We start from the raw sequence: 18,360 nt of genomic DNA on the forward strand, positions 1-18,360 counted from the left end.
ATTCCAGGTTGGACTAGTTCAAATAGCTGTAGGTTACGAATAGAAGACACTATATTCTGAACCTATTCTGCTATTTTTTAGCTCTGAAATCATGGAACCATTTACCCTGTAAATCTCCGTTTCTTGTGTTAAAAATGGCAATCGCCTATCGATAGATGAATGGATAGAGAAGATGTGGTGTATATATAAAATAGAGTATTATTCAGCCATAAAAAAAGAATGAAATCTTGCCATTTGCAACAAAATGGATGGCGCTAGGGAGTATAATGCTAAGTGAAGTCGGTCAGAGAAAGGTAAGTACCATATAATCTTACTCATATGTGGAACTTAAACTAAATGAGCAAAGGAAAATGAGAGAGACAAACCAAGAAACAGACTCTTAACTATAGATAACAAATTGATGATTACCAGAGGAAAAGTGGATGGAGGGATGGGTGAAATAGGGAATGGGGATTAAGGATGACACTTGTGATGAGCACAGGGTGATGTATGGAAGTGGTGAATCACTGTTATATACCTGAAACTAATAGAACACTATACTATGTCATACAGTATGTTAAACAGTATGTTAACTACACTGGGATTAAAATTAAAAACCTAAAAAAAAAGGCAATCACACTACCTGCCCTAACTAGTTTGTAAGCCTTCCAAGGATCACTCAAGAAAATAAAGAACATTTTTGCCTTTGGAATGCACTTCTGTACATCAAAATCATTAAAGTCATTCAAAATTCAATACTTGTAGCTTATGTATAAGCTATACATAAAAGGCTTGATTTCATTGCCTTTCCATAGGCCAAAATAGAATACACTTAGCAATGCATAACACTAACGAGCTCTATCCTAAGTGTATTGTAAAATACGGAAGCTACACAAATTATGATCATTTTAATAATGCATACCATGAACTGGGAAATTATCTTTGTAAACACAGTACGATTATTACTCAAGCAATTTTAAGCATATGTACGATGTAACAAAATAACCAACAGTATAAAATAAAAGTCCTAAATTTGTCTTACTGATGCTGATAACAGCTACAGAATGGTGACCTAATATTTTAACAACCTGATGGCCTCTAAAATTAACTTAGTTTTAACATTTACAGTATGCCCAAAATTTGCTAGGGTGCTATTTTAAACATTTACTAAAGTTGATTCCTATGGTAAAAATGAATTAAATTGTGTAAATACCAATTGAGTGCTTTATTATGTGCAAAGGACTGTGCCAGGTAATATGTAAAACAAGGATGAGTAGAACACCAGCCTTGCTTTCAGAAGCTTTACAGACACCACCACACTTACACACACACACACACGCAGGCTACATGCTAATTACAACTTTAAACATTCTTAGTTTTTAAAATTCTTACACTTTACATAATTGTCTGCCTTTAGAAGACATAAATGTGGATATCAGGAGGAAAAAAAACTGCAGCATGAAAACTGAAGGATGCTGTGACTCTTTGATTAACCTGTTCAAAGAGTCTAGTTAACAGTGTCCTTTCAACATAAATACTAAAATTATATACCCTGCAATTAAATAATTTTATATTACTTAACTAGCATAATGATATTAAAACTATAGAAACTGTTTATCTACTTAACCTCTATACCAATATAACTTTATTCATATGCTAACGAAGCAACCTTGTCACATGGCTACAAAAACATGAAAATATAAAAATACTGTTATAATTATGGGGTACTGAAGAATGTAGATTTAAAATTTTAAATGACGTAAAATATTGATCTTCATAAGTATACATTATATTTTTATTTCTGGAAAATGACTTATAAATAGTTCACTTGAGGACATTTCTCATTACTTAAGTCACAGTTCACTGTACAATTAACTTACGTCTACAGATACTCCTTTCCTGTATGATTTCATTTTCTTAAAAAGCAAAATACTTTATTTTCAGTAAAAAAAAATTTACATATGAAAGTCAAAGACAATAATTTCAGTAAACAATGGAAATCAGCCACCATATCTTTTCTTAAGTTCTTCAACAGACTTATCCTTCAATCCTGATTTGTCTATGTGATTGAACAACACACGTGCAACTGAAAAAAAGAGAAAAGAATCATTTTAATCTCCATTTTTTAAAAACTAAGTGAAACAAAAACTAAAGGCAATAACCTGATTTGCCAAGTAAAACTCTTCATATTTTAAAGCAATAATCATTAGGATTATTTATAAATTCTAATTCAGATATTTAAAAAGGTTATCTGAGAAAAAAACACAGGAAACTAATGACATTTCTTACCAGAATATTCTGTAAAAAAATTCCCCTACTTTCTCAATAACATTAAACTTGCAGATTAAACTTAACTGATTCTGTACTACCTTAAACACTTTTGCCTGTGTAACAAGTATACTTTTAGTTACTTAATATTTCAATTAACTGTTTTTTAAACTGAAACCATTTTATTTTAAAAGAAAATTCTGTATCACTACTGTAAATTAAAACTTCCTAATAACATCACAAAATCATGTTAGTGATACATTTTTATAATATCTAATAAAATATGTAACCCTTAAAAGTTAAAACAGGGCGATTGGGTGGCTCAGTCTGTTAAGCGTCTAACTCTTGATCTCAGCTCAGGCCATGATCTCATGGTTTGTGGGTTCTAGCCCCAAGTCAGGCTCTGTGCTGACACTATGGAGACTGCTTGGGATTCTCTTTCCCTCTCTCTCTCTCTCTCTCTGCCCCTCCCCTGCTCGTGTGCTCTCTCGCTCTCAAAATAAAAAAATAAACTTAAAAAAGTAAAACAGAATTTGCCTATAAATCATATAAAATCACCTTTCATACCACTGAATGGCCCACATTCAACACTTTGGAAAACTCCGTTATAGTTCATACATTTCTCAACATTAAAACCAGCTACTGGTTGTTAATGATACAACAGATAACAACAGCTAAATATTAATTAAATGCTTAGTTACATGCCAGGAGCCCTTCCAGGTGCTCCCCAGGTGCTCCCCTTGGCTGGCAATGGTGACCCAACCAAGACAGTACTGTTGGTAGGCCAGTCTAAGGAAACAACTCCCATTCTTTGAATACACTTGAACTTCCCACATGACAGTAGCAAGAAGCTCCTTTATTCAATGCATTTATACTGACAGGCTGTTATGCACTAAGCACGGTTCTACGCCCTGAGGCCTAGAGAACAAGGTACACAAAGATCCTGTTCTCAGGGAGCTTTCATTCTAACAGGGAGAGAAAAATAATAAACAAATACAGGAAATATTTTCAGCTAGTTACATACTATGAAGAAAAGTGAAGCAGGGTAAGAAGCCAGAGGTGATGAGGGAGGGCAGAGGAGCAGTTATTCTGAGTAGGTCTACTGAGAAAAGGTGCCTCTGAGGTGGCAACTCTCAGGTGAAAACTGAATGAAGTGAAGAAGTAGGCAAGGGGAAGACATTCTAGGCTGAGGCAACGGCCAAACGCAGAGCGCCAAAGGCCAAAATAAGTTTACTAGCTTGATATATCTAAAGATATAAAGTCAGTATAGTGGAGCAGGAAAAAAAGTAGTACAAAAGATTAGAATAGTAATTAAGAGAAGCCAATATTTTTTAGGGAATTTCAGGGGCTATTTTTGACTTAAAACAGAAACGTCTTTTACTTTTTAAACTCTACCCAAAAAGTTCATGTAAAATTACATGTCCACTTCTCTAAGTACAATGTAAAATGTATTTTTCTTAGTGATTCAGACTCAACGTTGCTGCGAGAAACATAAACAAGAAAAGGAGCCCAAAGTACGTTTAGTCCAGGAGGTATATGAAAATGGTACACAGTTTTTGCTATTTTTAAAACTAAACAACCGGTACTCTTGTATTCTAATACCTTTCTCTTTTTCCTAAAACTTAAGTAAAGTCCCAAACTCTAAGTAATTGAAGTTCCCGCACAGGTCGATTTTAGTCAGGTTTCCCTAAGCTGACACCTCATGGTAAAGACCAAGATGTAGAAATAAATAAGGAATACAATTCTGCAGGCTCATCACCTGCCAATTTCCCCCCCATAATCCAGCTGCACTGTACTTAGTTTCTGAATTCAGTCTGCTCTCTCCTGCCTCAGAACTTCTGCATACGTCACTCCCTGGGTCAAAACTCTTCCCCACCCTCTTCATTAATCAACTCCTGTGCTTCTCTGAGGATTCAGCTGAAATCAAACACAAGAAAATTACTCTCATAGTATGAGTCCCACCTCCTTGCACTCATGCCCAGTTACCTGCTCCTGTGGCAGGTACCCTTTACGTGGTCCACGACAGCAGGCTCTCCACCGTTATGCTCTGATGCATTTTCAAGAAGAGTCCAGACTATAAAGCCAGACTGCCTAAGGTTGAATCCTGGGTCTGACTTCCTACCTAGGTGACCTTGGTCAAGTTCCTTACCTCTCTATGCCTCAGTTTCCACCTTTGTAAAAGGGAACTGATAATCACACCTACAACTCATAACGCTGTTGTCAGGATTACAAGATTTTATTTCACTTAATTCAATTTAACTTGTGATTAAATTTAAATGTATGTGCCTTATACATAGTAAATATTCAATACATGTTCCCTACTGTTTGTTGAAAACATAAAGGAACATGTCAGAATAAAGAGATCTGGAAAAGCTTTCTTCACAGAACTTACTTTTTTTCTCAGGTTCTGACATAAACATCACTGCCATATCAAACCTTTTTAGTTCAGAAAGTCTCTGTAAGATTTCAAAGATGAGTGATGGCTCTTCTTTCCTGAAATAATCCAAATATAAAACAAATGATTAAAAGTAGCTCATTTAATTCTGGTTTTTTCTAACACAGTATTTCTAATTATATAGAAATAAGACCTCCATTTATCTTTCTCCCTGGATATAGTCTATATTTTAAGTGCCCAAATGAAGAGATTTATCGTCAACTGAAGAAATTACAATATTCCTAAATGTGAAGCTTAGCACAGACTTTATTAACTTGCTATCACATCTGTCACTTCTACACCTTCCTTTCTTTAAAAAATGTTTTTTTAAGGGGCGCCTGGGTGGCTCAGGCAGTTAAGCGTCCGACTTCGACTCAGGTCATGATCTCACAGTTTGTGAGTTCGAGCCCCACATCAGGCTCTGTGCTGACAGCTCAGAGCCTGGAGCATGCTTCAGATTCTGTCTCCTCTCTCTGCCCCTCCCGTGCTCATGCTCTGTCTCTGTCTCTCAATAATAAATAAACGTTAAAAAAAAAATTTTTTTTTAATTTTTAAGTCCTTTTTCCTCCTACCTAGTCATTTCTCTTCTTATTGCTTGCACTTGTCATCTTTTTACAACTTCTGTAATGCTGAAATTTACTAGAAAGCTGATTTAGTTATACAGAAGGTAGTAATAATGAAATCCAAGAGAATGACTTTCCCAAATCACTAGAAACAGTGTAACATTACAACACACAGGTATAAGGGAAAAAAATTCAACTTACTCAATGTAAAAGTCATGCAGAATTTTAATGATTTGGTTGAATACATCTGGATCTAGATTCTTCTGAAACAACTTAGGATACATGGATGGTTCAATTTTCTTGGAAGAGATATAAAGAGTTAGAAAACTACATTATGGCAACATTCACATATCACAAATTATGTATATAACAATTGCTTAGGTGAATATGGTAAAGAATAACTATTATGCATTAGTCCTTACTGAGTAATAATGAGGTCACAGTGAAATGTAAATGTGATAGAACAAAAGAGGAACTGTAAGATAATCACTCTGCTCAAGGCAGAGAAAAATCTCATGAACAGAGAGATGGGAGATGTACACCCCCTTAGGAGAGACAGGAAACTTGAGAGTGCTCTCAAGGAGCAATAAAAATAACCGGACAGTTTAAAAAATAGAATTACATGAGACAATGTATTTAGAAGTAATTGCGTTCTGGAAAATTGCAAGGGATTATTACTGTAATCACACTTGAGAAAGACAATGCTAAAATCCATTATTTGGTCAATTTCATAAGATTTGTTCTTTTTCTGGGAGCAAATAAGAGCTCATTTTCAGGAGAATGATTGCCTAAATATTGCAAGCAGTTGCTTGGGGCACATGGAAGGCACTCAATGTATTTTAACTTCTTAAAGAAGTTAAAGAAGAATGAAGAATTAAGTTTAGGTTATGGTTTTTCAAATTAGATTAAGTTATTTTAGACCACAGAATTTAACACAGAACCTATTTCCAAAGGCTTCCTGGTTGCAAGTATTTAAAATAGTCTGGCCAGGGTAATATAAGCATTCAGCAAGTGCTCTACAACCCTCTTATACAAGAGCAAATACAGTACTCTTATTATATAGTGACAAAAGCAGCTCTGACCTTTCACTTAACTAGAACTGCTAGCTTCCTCTTTCTTACCTTCACATACCGATACAACATATCTGGGGAATTTTTAAGTTGTCTGAAATCAGATTCAAGCTGAAACGAGTTTGCAGGAACAGGAGGAAGAACAGTAGTGATAAACTGAGCAGGTGCTCTGTCTATCTGTATAGAAGTCTTCTCACTGAAAGACTGACATACATCCTGTTTCAGGTTGACTTGGGGTCTGAAATATTTCAGAGGCATCAAACAATTAGAAAAGAACCACAAATCGTCAAAGCTTATATAAGGAGACATCAACAGAGATTTTTTAATTTCTGACTTTACTAATATATTATTGTAACTATTTATATTCTGCACATAGCAAATTCTTTTAGCTGTCAATATCTGTATTTTTGGTAAGACAGATTATACTTTTCCAAATTTTCACATACTGGCTATATAACAACTATTCTCATCTATAGGGCTAATATAACCTGGTCACCTTTTAAAGCGCACCATTTCTATATACAACATTACTACATCACATACACTCACAACTCAGCCTTTCCGAAATCTGAATTAGCACGTGTCAAGAAAGATACTCCAAGACACTAAGTGCCTCCTCCTTTAAAAACAATATCTGCCTACTTAGTGTTTTCCTCAAATCACTTATCACTATCACTTTAAATAAAACCACTGAAATTCAACATTAAAAAAAAACTTTTAATAGGATTGCTGAGTGGCAATACAAGAATGGATGAATAAAGCTTCAACATCCCAAAATAAACCGAATTAATCTATATCTTTTATGTTCTTACCATTAAGCATACATATGACTATTTTAAAATTCCAAGCATAATTTAAGGAGCCCACAAATAATCTTATGTATTAATGACTAGAATAACGATGACTAAATTCTACACTTTTTATGAAGCTTCCTTTTAAAAAATTAAAGATTTTTAGGAGTGCCCGGGTGGCTGAGTCAGTTAAGTGTCCGACTTCGGCTCAGGTCATGATCTCACAGTTCGTGAATTCGAGCCTCACATCGGGCTCTGTGCTGACAGCTCAGAGCCTGGAACCTGCTTCATACTCTGTGTCTCCCTCTCTCTCTGCCCCTCCCCCACTTGTGTGCACTCTCAGTCTCTCTCTCTCTCAACAATAAACATTAAAAATTTTCATAAAAAAGAAACTAAAGATTTTTCTAAATTAAAAAGTGAAATACATACACTGAAGTTCTAGAACAAAAATGCACAGAATCAATTTGCTCAAGATACTTTCTTATTTCTAACTCTCCCACTATGGTATAGGAATAGTGATCACACCTTAAACGAACCCTCTCTTACAGTTAAGTACATATGAAAAAGAAAAACTAGAATGTGAAGTTGGGCAGTTCAAAGAATTTTGGTGATGAGCACAAACCAGAAGTCTCATCAGTAATATCAACTTTCTAGTGAATTACAACCATTCCAGATGAGTATAAAATAAGAGTATTTCTTCTACTCACGGCCGGACTGAAGTATCACTGATTTCTTCTATTTTCAGTACTTTTGCTTTTGGAATATCACTTGTGGGCAAAAGGTCATCTTGGCTTGAATTTTTCTTACTTGTAGCGCCTGCACTTGCTATCCCATTTGCCAGAGTAATGTTATTAGCAGCAGTATCTGGCACATCAATAGTCTGTATCAAATTACCAGTTTCTTCAATAATAACCTTCTTGAGTGGTTTCTAAAACAATTAAAATCAATTCTTTAAATCAACGTATTAGGGTTTTCTATTTTAGGATCACAAATTAAAAGGTTGCAGTGTTCTTACAGCTGATATCGGCTATGTATTTTGAGAATGTACTTGGATTTTAATTTCCCAGACTAACAGTTGTAAGTAAATTCAATTTGATGGTTAGACACACAGGAGTCATACTCTGAGAATATAAAGACTAAAAAGATGCACAGTCCCTACCATATGGAAGTCTAAATGGGAGAAAGAAGAGATGCTCCTATACATAATTACAAGACAATGGGATGCATGCTATAAAAGGTGAAGTACAAAATGCTAAGAGAACAAGGGAGGCTTCACAGAAAAAGGACACATGAACGGCAATGTGGAAGGGCACTGCATGGTCAGTGGAAATATGAGAAGTCCAATGGGGCTGGTGCAAGGGGAGGAGTGGTGGTATGGACAAAGCCTGAAAGGCTCCTTAAAGGCAGTTATAAAGGAATTATGCGCCATGTCAAGGAGTTTGGACTTCATCCTACAGGCAACAAAGCCAAGAAAAATGATAGCCAAACCTACAGTGGGCTAACTGAAGACACGCAGAAAAAGGTCAGTTAATTAGTATTCTGTATGAAACAGACTAACATTAAAATCGAAGTAGATTTTCTAATATGTAGCAGCTGGATAAAACCAGCGAAGGATTAAAGATCTGCCAAAGATATTCACGAAGTTGGTAAGACTTGACCGTATGGTTTTTAATTTAATAAAATAAATAGGGTTCACTCTTTCAGTCACTGTGTCAAACATGTTCAATTTCTTCTTAAGTTTACATATAATACTCTGTTAGTAATAAAAAATTTTTCTTCAATATAATCTAAGTGTTCATTCCAACTGTATGGTTGAACTTTAAATCAAAACGTTGTAGATATAAAAACTTTTTGGGGGCGCCTGGGTGGCTCAGTCGGTTGGTTGAGCATCCAACTTTGGCTCAGGTCATGATCTCATGGTTTGTGAGTTCAAGCCCTGCGTCAGGCTCTGGGCTGACAGCTCAGAGCCTGGAGCCTGCTTTGGATTCGGTGTCTCCCTCTCTCTCTGCCCCTCCCCCGCTCATGCTCTGTCTCTCTGTCAAAAATAAACAAACATTAAAAAAAAAAAAACTTTTTTGACATATATACTGAACTCAATGACATACAAACTCAATGTTAAATGCAGACATTCTATTAACACAGCTAAGACTAACAGTTAACAACCAAATGTTACTGGATGAACATAACTTTTAAAAGCCATTAGCAAATTTGTTAACAGAATCACAGTAGCAGTTCTATTTAAAGTGCAATTACGTTAAGCTAAGGCCGCTTTGCTGAGAAAAATCAACAGCAACAGTTTTCTATGAAGATATTAACCAAGAATGGGCATGTGTTAGTGCTGCAAAATAAACTGTCATTTCTGACAGGCAATAATCATTGAACTAAATCAATATAGTCCCATTTAAAGCCAAATCCTTTCACTGACAACAGATGTGTCAACATGATCCCAATTTTAAAATTTCCTAATCGGTGGTCTCTATTAAGTGTAGGCAGCTCCCACTGGGAGCTGCTGAGGGCTACTGATGGTTAGGGGGGCAGGGGGAATGACAGTATGCTGGTTAACAGGAGTCAAACACAAAAGATATCACTACAGAAAGATGTAAGAATATATGAAAGCTTCAATTAACCATTTTTTTTTAAATTAAATTTAGATGCATGACATTTTACCTAGCTCTATATGAATATGGCCATTTCAAGAAAAGGAAGAGAAAAATAATAAACAGAAAGGGAGAAAGAGATGGGAAGTACCAGGTAGAAAGGTGAAGTTTTGCTACAGGAAAACAGAGAAATGAAAATAAAGTATTTCAGCAGAGGCTATGAGATCAGGAAACGCTTCATTTACTACCACCCATTAGGGAGCCCCAGGTCCCAGATAATCTACATCACTGCTCTTCTACATTCTCTCCGGAGATTTGCCAGAAGTGCTCTCAGGCTGTCAGCCCTTGAAACAGAGACTTCCCTGGCCTAGGCTCTCACTTGACTAAAATCATCCTAGGACTCTCTCCACGTCCTGGGCTTTCCTCTCTTTCCTGACCACTTTTCCCGTGATCAGGTTCCTGAAAAGGAAATTAATATTCATTTCACCTAAAACTGCCTTAGCGTTAATCGGTATTATTTCCTTTGATCTAAACTAACCTGTGAGTTATTCTCAAGGAGAAAAAGTAAGGATCACACAGGGATTTGGTAACTGGCCCAAGACTTCAAAGTTTATGAAGGGGGACTAAAATCAACTCTTAAAAACATTACATCAAACTGCATCTTTGATTTTTTAAATAACACCCACTTTTTTACTATAGAGACCTATTATAAAAATAAACAGCAATTTTCCCTTCCCCGCTAGGATACTGATTTTGTTTGGGATCATTTACAGAATGGTTTACCTCAGATGTTACATTTCATAGAGGTGTTTTGTTTTGTTTTGAGGTCTTCCCACAAAAGATTTAAATACATGTTGCGTTTTCAAACTATTAACATAAACTGATTTTTAAAGTGAGGGAGAAGAGAACCTAACAAATATATAAAAGCTCCTCAGGGCACACTGGCCATGGTACATCACATACACAGATATTTGGTTTACTACATGTCAATGTTTTTATAATTATGGACAACGAAGTCTGACAAAAGCTTTTTAAACCTTGTGAATTAATTTTTGTGAAAACATCTTACAAAGATGTAAAAGTTTAAACCACTTTTAATTAAACATCTGATCACCTTTACTGAAAAGAACAGAATAGCAGCACATTAACATAATGTATGAAAATGCATACAATGTATAAAAGCTACTAGGTTTATGCCTGGCATATGAACAAGTACAGTCTCAGAATAAAGTCACAGTAAGAACACTAGGGGGCGCCTGGCTGTCTCAGTCAGTAGAGCATGCAACTCTTGATCTCAGGGTCCTGAGTTCAAGTCCCACGTTGGGTGTGGAATTAAAAACAACACTGGAAAAGCATTAAACTAAGAAATTCTGTTACTAACCTGAAATATGAACTTGACAAACTTTCTTTGCCTTTCTTCCTTTGTAAAAAGAAGACAAAGTATCTGTTTTGACTTCCTTACAAAATTATTTCTCTCAAAATATCTGCCATGCATAACAGTTACTTCCAGGAGGCAGGGAGAGAATCACAAGCAGTGAGGGGCACACGGGGAGATTTTGGGGGCTGACACCTTTCAAGTTTTGACCTAGCTGATTTCATGGGTGTTCACTTTATAATTATTTTTTAAATCTTAATTTGTCTTGTGTACTCTTCTGTATATGTGAATGTTAGAAATTACCATAGAGTCATATCATATATAGATATATTTATATATATATATATTTGCCCTAAATGAATAACTTTAAAGATCCAGCACAGAACAAATTGCTAAATTCACACCAGCTATTCCTTCTAATATTGCAGGGGGAAAAAACTGGCTTTGTTGGGCTTAATGAAAAATACTACAGTATACCAAAAACAATGTGCAATGGTATATTTTTAAGGACGATTTGCATATACTACAGTTTTGCCGTAGGTGCTGATTTTTTTTTTTTTTTTTTAAGGTGTAGATATAGTACTGAGGGCTTTGCAATGTTAGGGTAATAAACCTGACTGAGGACATTTTAACGATCCTCAGGTTTCTCCGGACATACATGCGATGGGCTGTGTCATTTCCCCACACAGAGCTGGGAGCAGGTGTCTCTCAGAGAGAATGAGGCTGTTTACAGCAAGGTGGACATACCACTTGTGCAAATGTGCATTGTACAAAGACCATGTGCTGGATTCTTCGAGCCACGAGGCACACCTCTAACTTTATTTCCAACTGACTGAGCCCCAGGCTGTCCACAGTTGTTTGATGAGTTATGAAAACACCCGAACCAGGGCCCTGTGGTGTCTTCACTAAGTAAAAGGGACAGGTCTCCCCCTTATCCTTGGGGGTCACCTGAACATGTGAAAAACTCTCTGCTTCTGAGCAGGGACCTGAGAGTAGAGAGTTTAAGATGGTGAAGGAATAAATGGGGGTTTCTTTTAATTCTGCACAATCTATGCAAATCACAACAGGCCTCCAGTCCTCCTAGGGCCTTTATCAGATCCAGAAGCTGGTGCTGCTCCCGTGAGGAACAGCAGCTCTGTCTCTACCAAGGGTACAGAGGACAAGGGAGACGCTGCGGTCATTTTCAGTTGTGACTCTTCCGGGAAACCTTCATCTTTCTGGACAGCACCCTCTCCTGGCCTTACCTCTGTTTTGTGTGTTGTGTGGTGTGTCTGCTGCGTTACTTATTTTCAAAGTCCAAACTCTTAGCTCAGGAGCCTCCAGGCTTCTCGATTTTCAGCTTGTTGTCTTGGTTGTGCCTCCAGAAGCCAAAAGCACTTAAAGGCTGAGGACCTTAGGGCTTTTACCGCGCATTTCTGGGAATAACACGAGGAGGATGGCACCACACTCCATACTGAAGTCTCATGGCCTGGCTGACTCCCAAGAACTCCTCTATGTGGGATGGTTGTTGTTTCCTCCTCTCCTGTCTCCAGTGAGACAATTAACCTGTTCAGAATGTCTGCGGTAATCCTCACAACTGGAAAATGTGAAACCTCATCCCTCCAACTTTACACTGTGTGCTTTGTGCCATTTTGAATGGTCTTAGGTAAATTTCCTAACTCATCACTGCTCCTTCTCTGGTGGCAGATGCGCTACACGGAATCCCTCCAGTTGTACCCTGGGTAAAAATATGCTTAATTATCAGAAGTCACGTATTTGTGCTAGAAAACGTACACTGGAAATGGAAGTTATGAAGAAAGAAAATCAGTTAAAACTGCAGGGCCAGTTCCCCACAAAGTCCTTCAGTTGCGTTCACATGAGCACGTTCTGTTGTGTCCTGAGTCACTGTTAGAATGGATACCACCCCTCATGATACATCATGGGAGTTTTATACTAGAAGCTGAAACACATCTGTGTTGATCCTATCATTTAGAATTTTTGTCTTTTTCCATAGAATATAATCACTGTGTCTGACAGTGTACTTAAAAATCAGAATTAACAAAGTAACATAAACATAGCTGAGCTTAGTTGACATTTATAAGTAACATGCTCCTCTCAGAAAACACGTTCTCAGTTCCCCTGCAAGACTCCAGACATCCCTATCCAACCAGAGATCTGAGGCCATTGACAGAACTCCCAGAGAAGACTTCTTTGTCTGGGAGGGACACAGAGGGAGGTCAGGGCTGACAGGCAGAACTTTTCCATGGGAGTGGCTATAATTCCACGTGCAGAGTATGGGCTTTTTATTCCCATTCGTTCTCTTCTCAATATACAAATAACAACCTTCTGTGGCCACGGAGAGGGAGGGATGCGAATGCCTGTCTGAAATGCTACTTTATTAGTCTGTAATTACTTGTGTTCGTCCTCTAGGATGCGACCCCTTGCTGTTCTACATTCGCAAACATGGGCAGTGACGGGTGGTGACAGTCGTTTAACCTCCTGGCATCTATTCCCCCAAGCTGTAGGTGACACCCAGTGGGAAGGGTAGCGTTTTCTGGCACTGATGCTGCTCTCTTGCAACCCGGTGGTAGGAAAGGTGGCAGGTGCTAACACCTGCTTTTTTGGGTTTCAGCTGCTGCTGGTATTGGTTCTTCTGTCATATCAACATAGCTTTCACTTCTGTTCTGCAGGTCAATATGGATGCAAGAGAACTTCCTCCCTTACCAGGACCATCCTGCACGTCCTACTCCATGCCCCCCCCTCATCACCATTCATGCGCTACAAGCCACCTCTACCTCCCACATCTTGGTGGCCCTGGGGAGTGCACCTACCACCTCCACCTGCAGAGGATGTGAACAGTAGGAGTTGACATGCAAAGCACATTCACCTTATTTCTGTTGTGGTTGAACTCAGGTGCTGATTTTAGATCAAACCCCACACAAGATGCAAAGCTCTTATAATAAAATCATAATCTCGAACAAGAATGGTACTAGCAATTAAAAATATTTAATTATTATAAAATGTAAAACGACTTCAAATATCTTTAATATCAGAAAACATATGGAAATATTTAAATTTATACCGCTAAATTAAGTCACTGAAAAAGTTATACCAGAATTCTAAATAGCTGAATTTTCTCCAGTTTTATTACGTCAATAATCCTAAGAAGTGTTTTTTAAAGATTCTACAAATGGTCCTAAGAACTTTCAACATTTCTTTTCAGAGTTTATTAATTCAACAGTTTGTTTCCAACTCTTATTAATACAACACTGATACTTAAAATGGAAAAAACCGAAAGAAAAGTGCTTTTCACTTACAGTTGACCCAAGATGAGATGGATTATCAACAGGTTTTATCACATTTTGCCTTTGTGCAGAATCGAGAAAAACATCATCCCAGTGTCCTTTCTCAATTAAGTCCTTGAAAATAAATTTGTAAGCATGACTATCAAAATATCCTCAAGTTATTTATGTTAACAGATAATATGTTTCTGTTTCAGAAAATAAGACCGTATTTTGGTGAAAAGAACACATTACCTTTTTAATTTTGGAAAGTTCAGTTACTGCTTGCTTATTCCCAGGTTCCAGAAGTAAAACAGTTTCAAAATCTAAAGTGAATTTTTAAGAACTACAATAAATTAGTGAAATACTTTATGGAGTTCAAGACATGATACATTTAGTTAATAACCCATGTTTATCTCAAGAAGTTTTGCTCAGGATGCTAGAAACAGGGAGCAACAGTAAGAGCTAAGCATTTACTAAGTTCTATTCTAGTTACTTTATGTGAATTCTCTTGTAACCCTCATCACAACGCCACTTTACAGATGATACAAATAAGACCTAGAGGTCATCTAACTCACCAAAGCTCTCACACACACTACTAAAGAATGACAGGGTCACTCAGCAAATGTAAGATAGAATCTAAGAGACCATATAATGGGATATTGTTCAGCCTTAAACCTTGAAGACATTATGCTAAGTGAAATAAGCCAGACACACTCCCTCTCTCTCTGACCCTCCCCCGTTCATGCTCTGTCTCTGTCTCAAAAATAAATAAACGTTAAAAAAATAAAATAAGCCAGACACAAAATGACAAATATTGCATGATTCAACTTATATAACGTATGTAGAATAGTCAAATTCATAGATAGAAAGTAGAATGGTGGTTACCAAGGGCTGGAAGTGGGGGGGGGGACAAGAAGTTCTTATTTAATGGGGAGATTTTCAGGATTAGATGATGAAAAAGTTCTAAAGATGTTTGGTAGTGATGCTTGCACAACAGTGTGAACATACTTAATGCTACTGAACTGTACACTTAAAAAGGATTAAGATGGTAAATTTTGTTCACGTTATGTATATTTTACTACCATTTTTTAAATGCATGAGCTACAGCTAAAGCCAGGCTTAGAGAGAAACTGTCATATTTAAATGCACATATGAGAAAAGGCGGCTGAAAATCCAAGTACTGATGTCAAAGTATTAGAAAACATGCAAATTAAACCTAAACAAAGCTGAAGAAAGAGCAGAAATAAAATGAAACAGAAAACACACACAATAAAACCAAGTTGGTTCTTTAAAGAAACTAACAGAATGAATACTTAAAATCTGACAGATCCTGGAAAAATAAAATAATTAGTACCAAGAATAAAAAGGCGCATCACTCCAGATTCCACATTATCCTCTAACCCTGAACAGCTGATCCCCTTCCCTTTTCTTTCTGCCTTTTCCTTTTCACTGATAATTCAAATTACTCATTAATTTCCACTGGCAGTTAGCCAGATTAGACTATATGCTATTAAAGTAAAAGATAATCCGGTCCACTACGGAAGCCATATTCCTCCAAATATGCCAACTATGAATGATCTAAACTGTGAAAGAAAATTTACTTCTCTAAGTTCTGTATTCTTGAACCCTGGAAAAGCTACATGAATCTCTGCTTCTGTAACTTGGCAGTCTCATCAGGACAAGTGAGTGACAGTTGTCATAAAACAGTCGTACCTTGTTTGGCATCATTTAACTTTCCCAAAAATGTTCTCGCCGTTCCTCTCCTGGCAAAAGCTTTAGAGTATGAGCCATCTAATAAAATAGCTTGTGTGCAGTCTTTTTCAGCTTCTTCATATCTGTTAAACACGACAAAATTACCAACTGGAAAATGCAGCTTATAGAAAAACTTCACATAAACTTGAGTTTCTAATGTAAAAAGCAGGCATATTATTTCAACTAAAAACTCCCAAATCTGTCTTTGAAGGAAGACCATTTCTTTTTTATTCTTCATTCTCACCAAAACTTGGGATCATCTGGTAAGGAGGGAAAAGGTACCAGATTAAAAGAAAGCCAGAAAAAAGTGTGCTGGAAGGATGCAATCGAATGATGGTAAAGCACAAGCAGAGCAGACAAAAGAATCCCACTGCTGGCAGCCTACCTCCCCTCTAACTTTACGTGTAGTACACGTAAGTACTACACTAACAGAACTGGCACTAATTTTCAAATACAACTTCAATAATATTTACCCACAATAGACACCACCTAAGGAAAACAAGACCATGGGACTTAGGACTCCTTATATGTGTGATGGCATATCATCTAACGCTTTTCATAAATTCTACTCAACCATGCAACCAGCTATCAATTCAGTCAGACTGGGTAGTGCTCTATAAAAACAAAAAGCTAAGGAGACCTTAAAAAAAAACCAAAAACTTAAGACCCTCCTATATTTCAAAATGACATTAATGAATTACTGTAAATTTATTTGGCATGATAATGGTATTATGGTTATGTACAAAAAATCCTTTAGGGATTAGATGTCATAATACCTATGATTTGCTTTACAATAATTCAGAGGGAAAAAAGCTAAATGTAACAAAAAAAGTACGGCTTGTTAAAACTAGATGATTTGGTACATGAAGTTTATTATATTACTTTCATGAAAGCTGCAAACATTTCATAATAAAAATATTCTAAAACAGGAGAATCTCCTGTGATTACATTTTCCCTAAGGCCTACATGACTGCTATCCTACCCTTGAAACAAGACCTCCTAAGAACAAAATAAAATTTCTAATGAACTTAAACATCCCTTAATCCTTTAATTCGCTTTTCAATGAAAGAAAGAGTATGTCTGTATATGTGCAAATATAGAGGCCCTATGCCTCTACCAATATATTTTCTACTTTGCTGATTAGGTCATTCTCCCATTCAAGACATGAACACGGCCCCCACACTTTTCAGGGTACAGTACTTTAAAGAGCACAAAGCCAAGGGCTTGTCTGGCTCTCCAGCCTTATCTCTATCACTGGACCCTGCATAACAGTCATAATATGAACCACTTGCCCTTTCAGAAGTTACATGAACTTTTCCACTCTGAACTGGGACACTCAACCTATTTTTCACCTCTCAACCTATTATTCACTCTCACTGATCAAAATAATGTATCTCTAATTGTGTCTATTTTTTTAATTTTTAGTATCTATTCAGTCTTGAGAGAGAGAGAGAGCGAGAGCAAGGGGCAGAGAGAGAGGGAGACACAGAATCCGAAGCAGGCTCCAGGCTCCGAGCTGTCAGCACAGAGCCCAACACAGGACTCGAACCCACAAACCACGAGATCATGACCTGAACCAAAGTCAGATGCTTAATCGACTGAGCCACCTAGGCACCCCATGTTTGTCTGTTAGTTTAAATGAGGATATATATAAACAAAATTTACTTATATGACAGGAGTTCCTAACCTGAGGTCCTTTGAGAGATGTGAAAAGCTGAATGGAAAAAATACTACATGCTTATTTTCAGTTACTTACTTTAAATGGGATTTAGCTTTTCTTTCCATTATAACTGCAGACAATAAACCACGGTAGCAAAAGCAGTAGGTGATTTTACACTAATAAGTACCACTGATATTTTCATATCACATTACAACTGTTACAAACATCTCAAAATACTATTTATGCTCACCACTATTTCAGATTTACAGTAGTAATTTAACCTGCTGTTTGTTTGTATGTGATCACAGAATCCCTGTTTATAAATGCTCCTATGACCTAACTGGCCAACTATCGGGCAACTCTGTCCCTAGCAGTCATTCAGATGCCAAAGAGCAAGGTCACGTGTTATCACACTGGGAACACAATCATCTGTGCACCTTTTTGGGTATTTCCTATCCACACTTATCAGTTCATCAGTATGTGGAAGAAGATGTCACAGATCACCCCAAACCTAAAGTTTCACATTACATCTTTCAAAAACATTTTTAGCTTTAAATTTACCTGTATTTTTTTTTTAATTTTTTTTTTTTAACGTTTATTTATTTTTG

General features: G+C 36.8%; 1 protein-coding gene across 2 annotated transcripts in view; it reads right to left on the reverse strand.

The window, feature by feature from the left end:
• Window positions 1-1,185: 1,185 nt before the first annotated feature.
• Window positions 1,186-18,360, reverse strand: part of RPAP3 (RNA polymerase II associated protein 3) — a 37,969-nt gene continuing 20,794 nt past the window's right edge. For both annotated transcript variants that reach the window (XM_007072934.3, XM_042992156.1), the window contains exons 10-17: window positions 16,054-16,175; window positions 14,593-14,663; window positions 14,374-14,475; window positions 7,813-8,033; window positions 6,366-6,552; window positions 5,446-5,543; window positions 4,640-4,740; window positions 1,186-2,065 (exon numbers count right to left, since the gene is read on the reverse strand). In XM_007072934.3, the coding sequence (XP_007072996.1) occupies window positions 1,980-2,065; window positions 4,640-4,740; window positions 5,446-5,543; window positions 6,366-6,552; window positions 7,813-8,033; window positions 14,374-14,475; window positions 14,593-14,663; window positions 16,054-16,175 (988 nt within the window). In that variant the 3' untranslated portion in view covers window positions 1,186-1,979. The remainder of the gene's footprint in view (window positions 2,066-4,639; window positions 4,741-5,445; window positions 5,544-6,365; window positions 6,553-7,812; window positions 8,034-14,373; window positions 14,476-14,592; window positions 14,664-16,053; window positions 16,176-18,360) is intronic.

The sequence above is a fragment of the Panthera tigris genome, chromosome B4 (genome assembly GCF_018350195.1).
Source record: "Panthera tigris isolate Pti1 chromosome B4, P.tigris_Pti1_mat1.1, whole genome shotgun sequence".
NCBI classification, from domain to species: domain Eukaryota; kingdom Metazoa; phylum Chordata; class Mammalia; order Carnivora; family Felidae; genus Panthera; species Panthera tigris.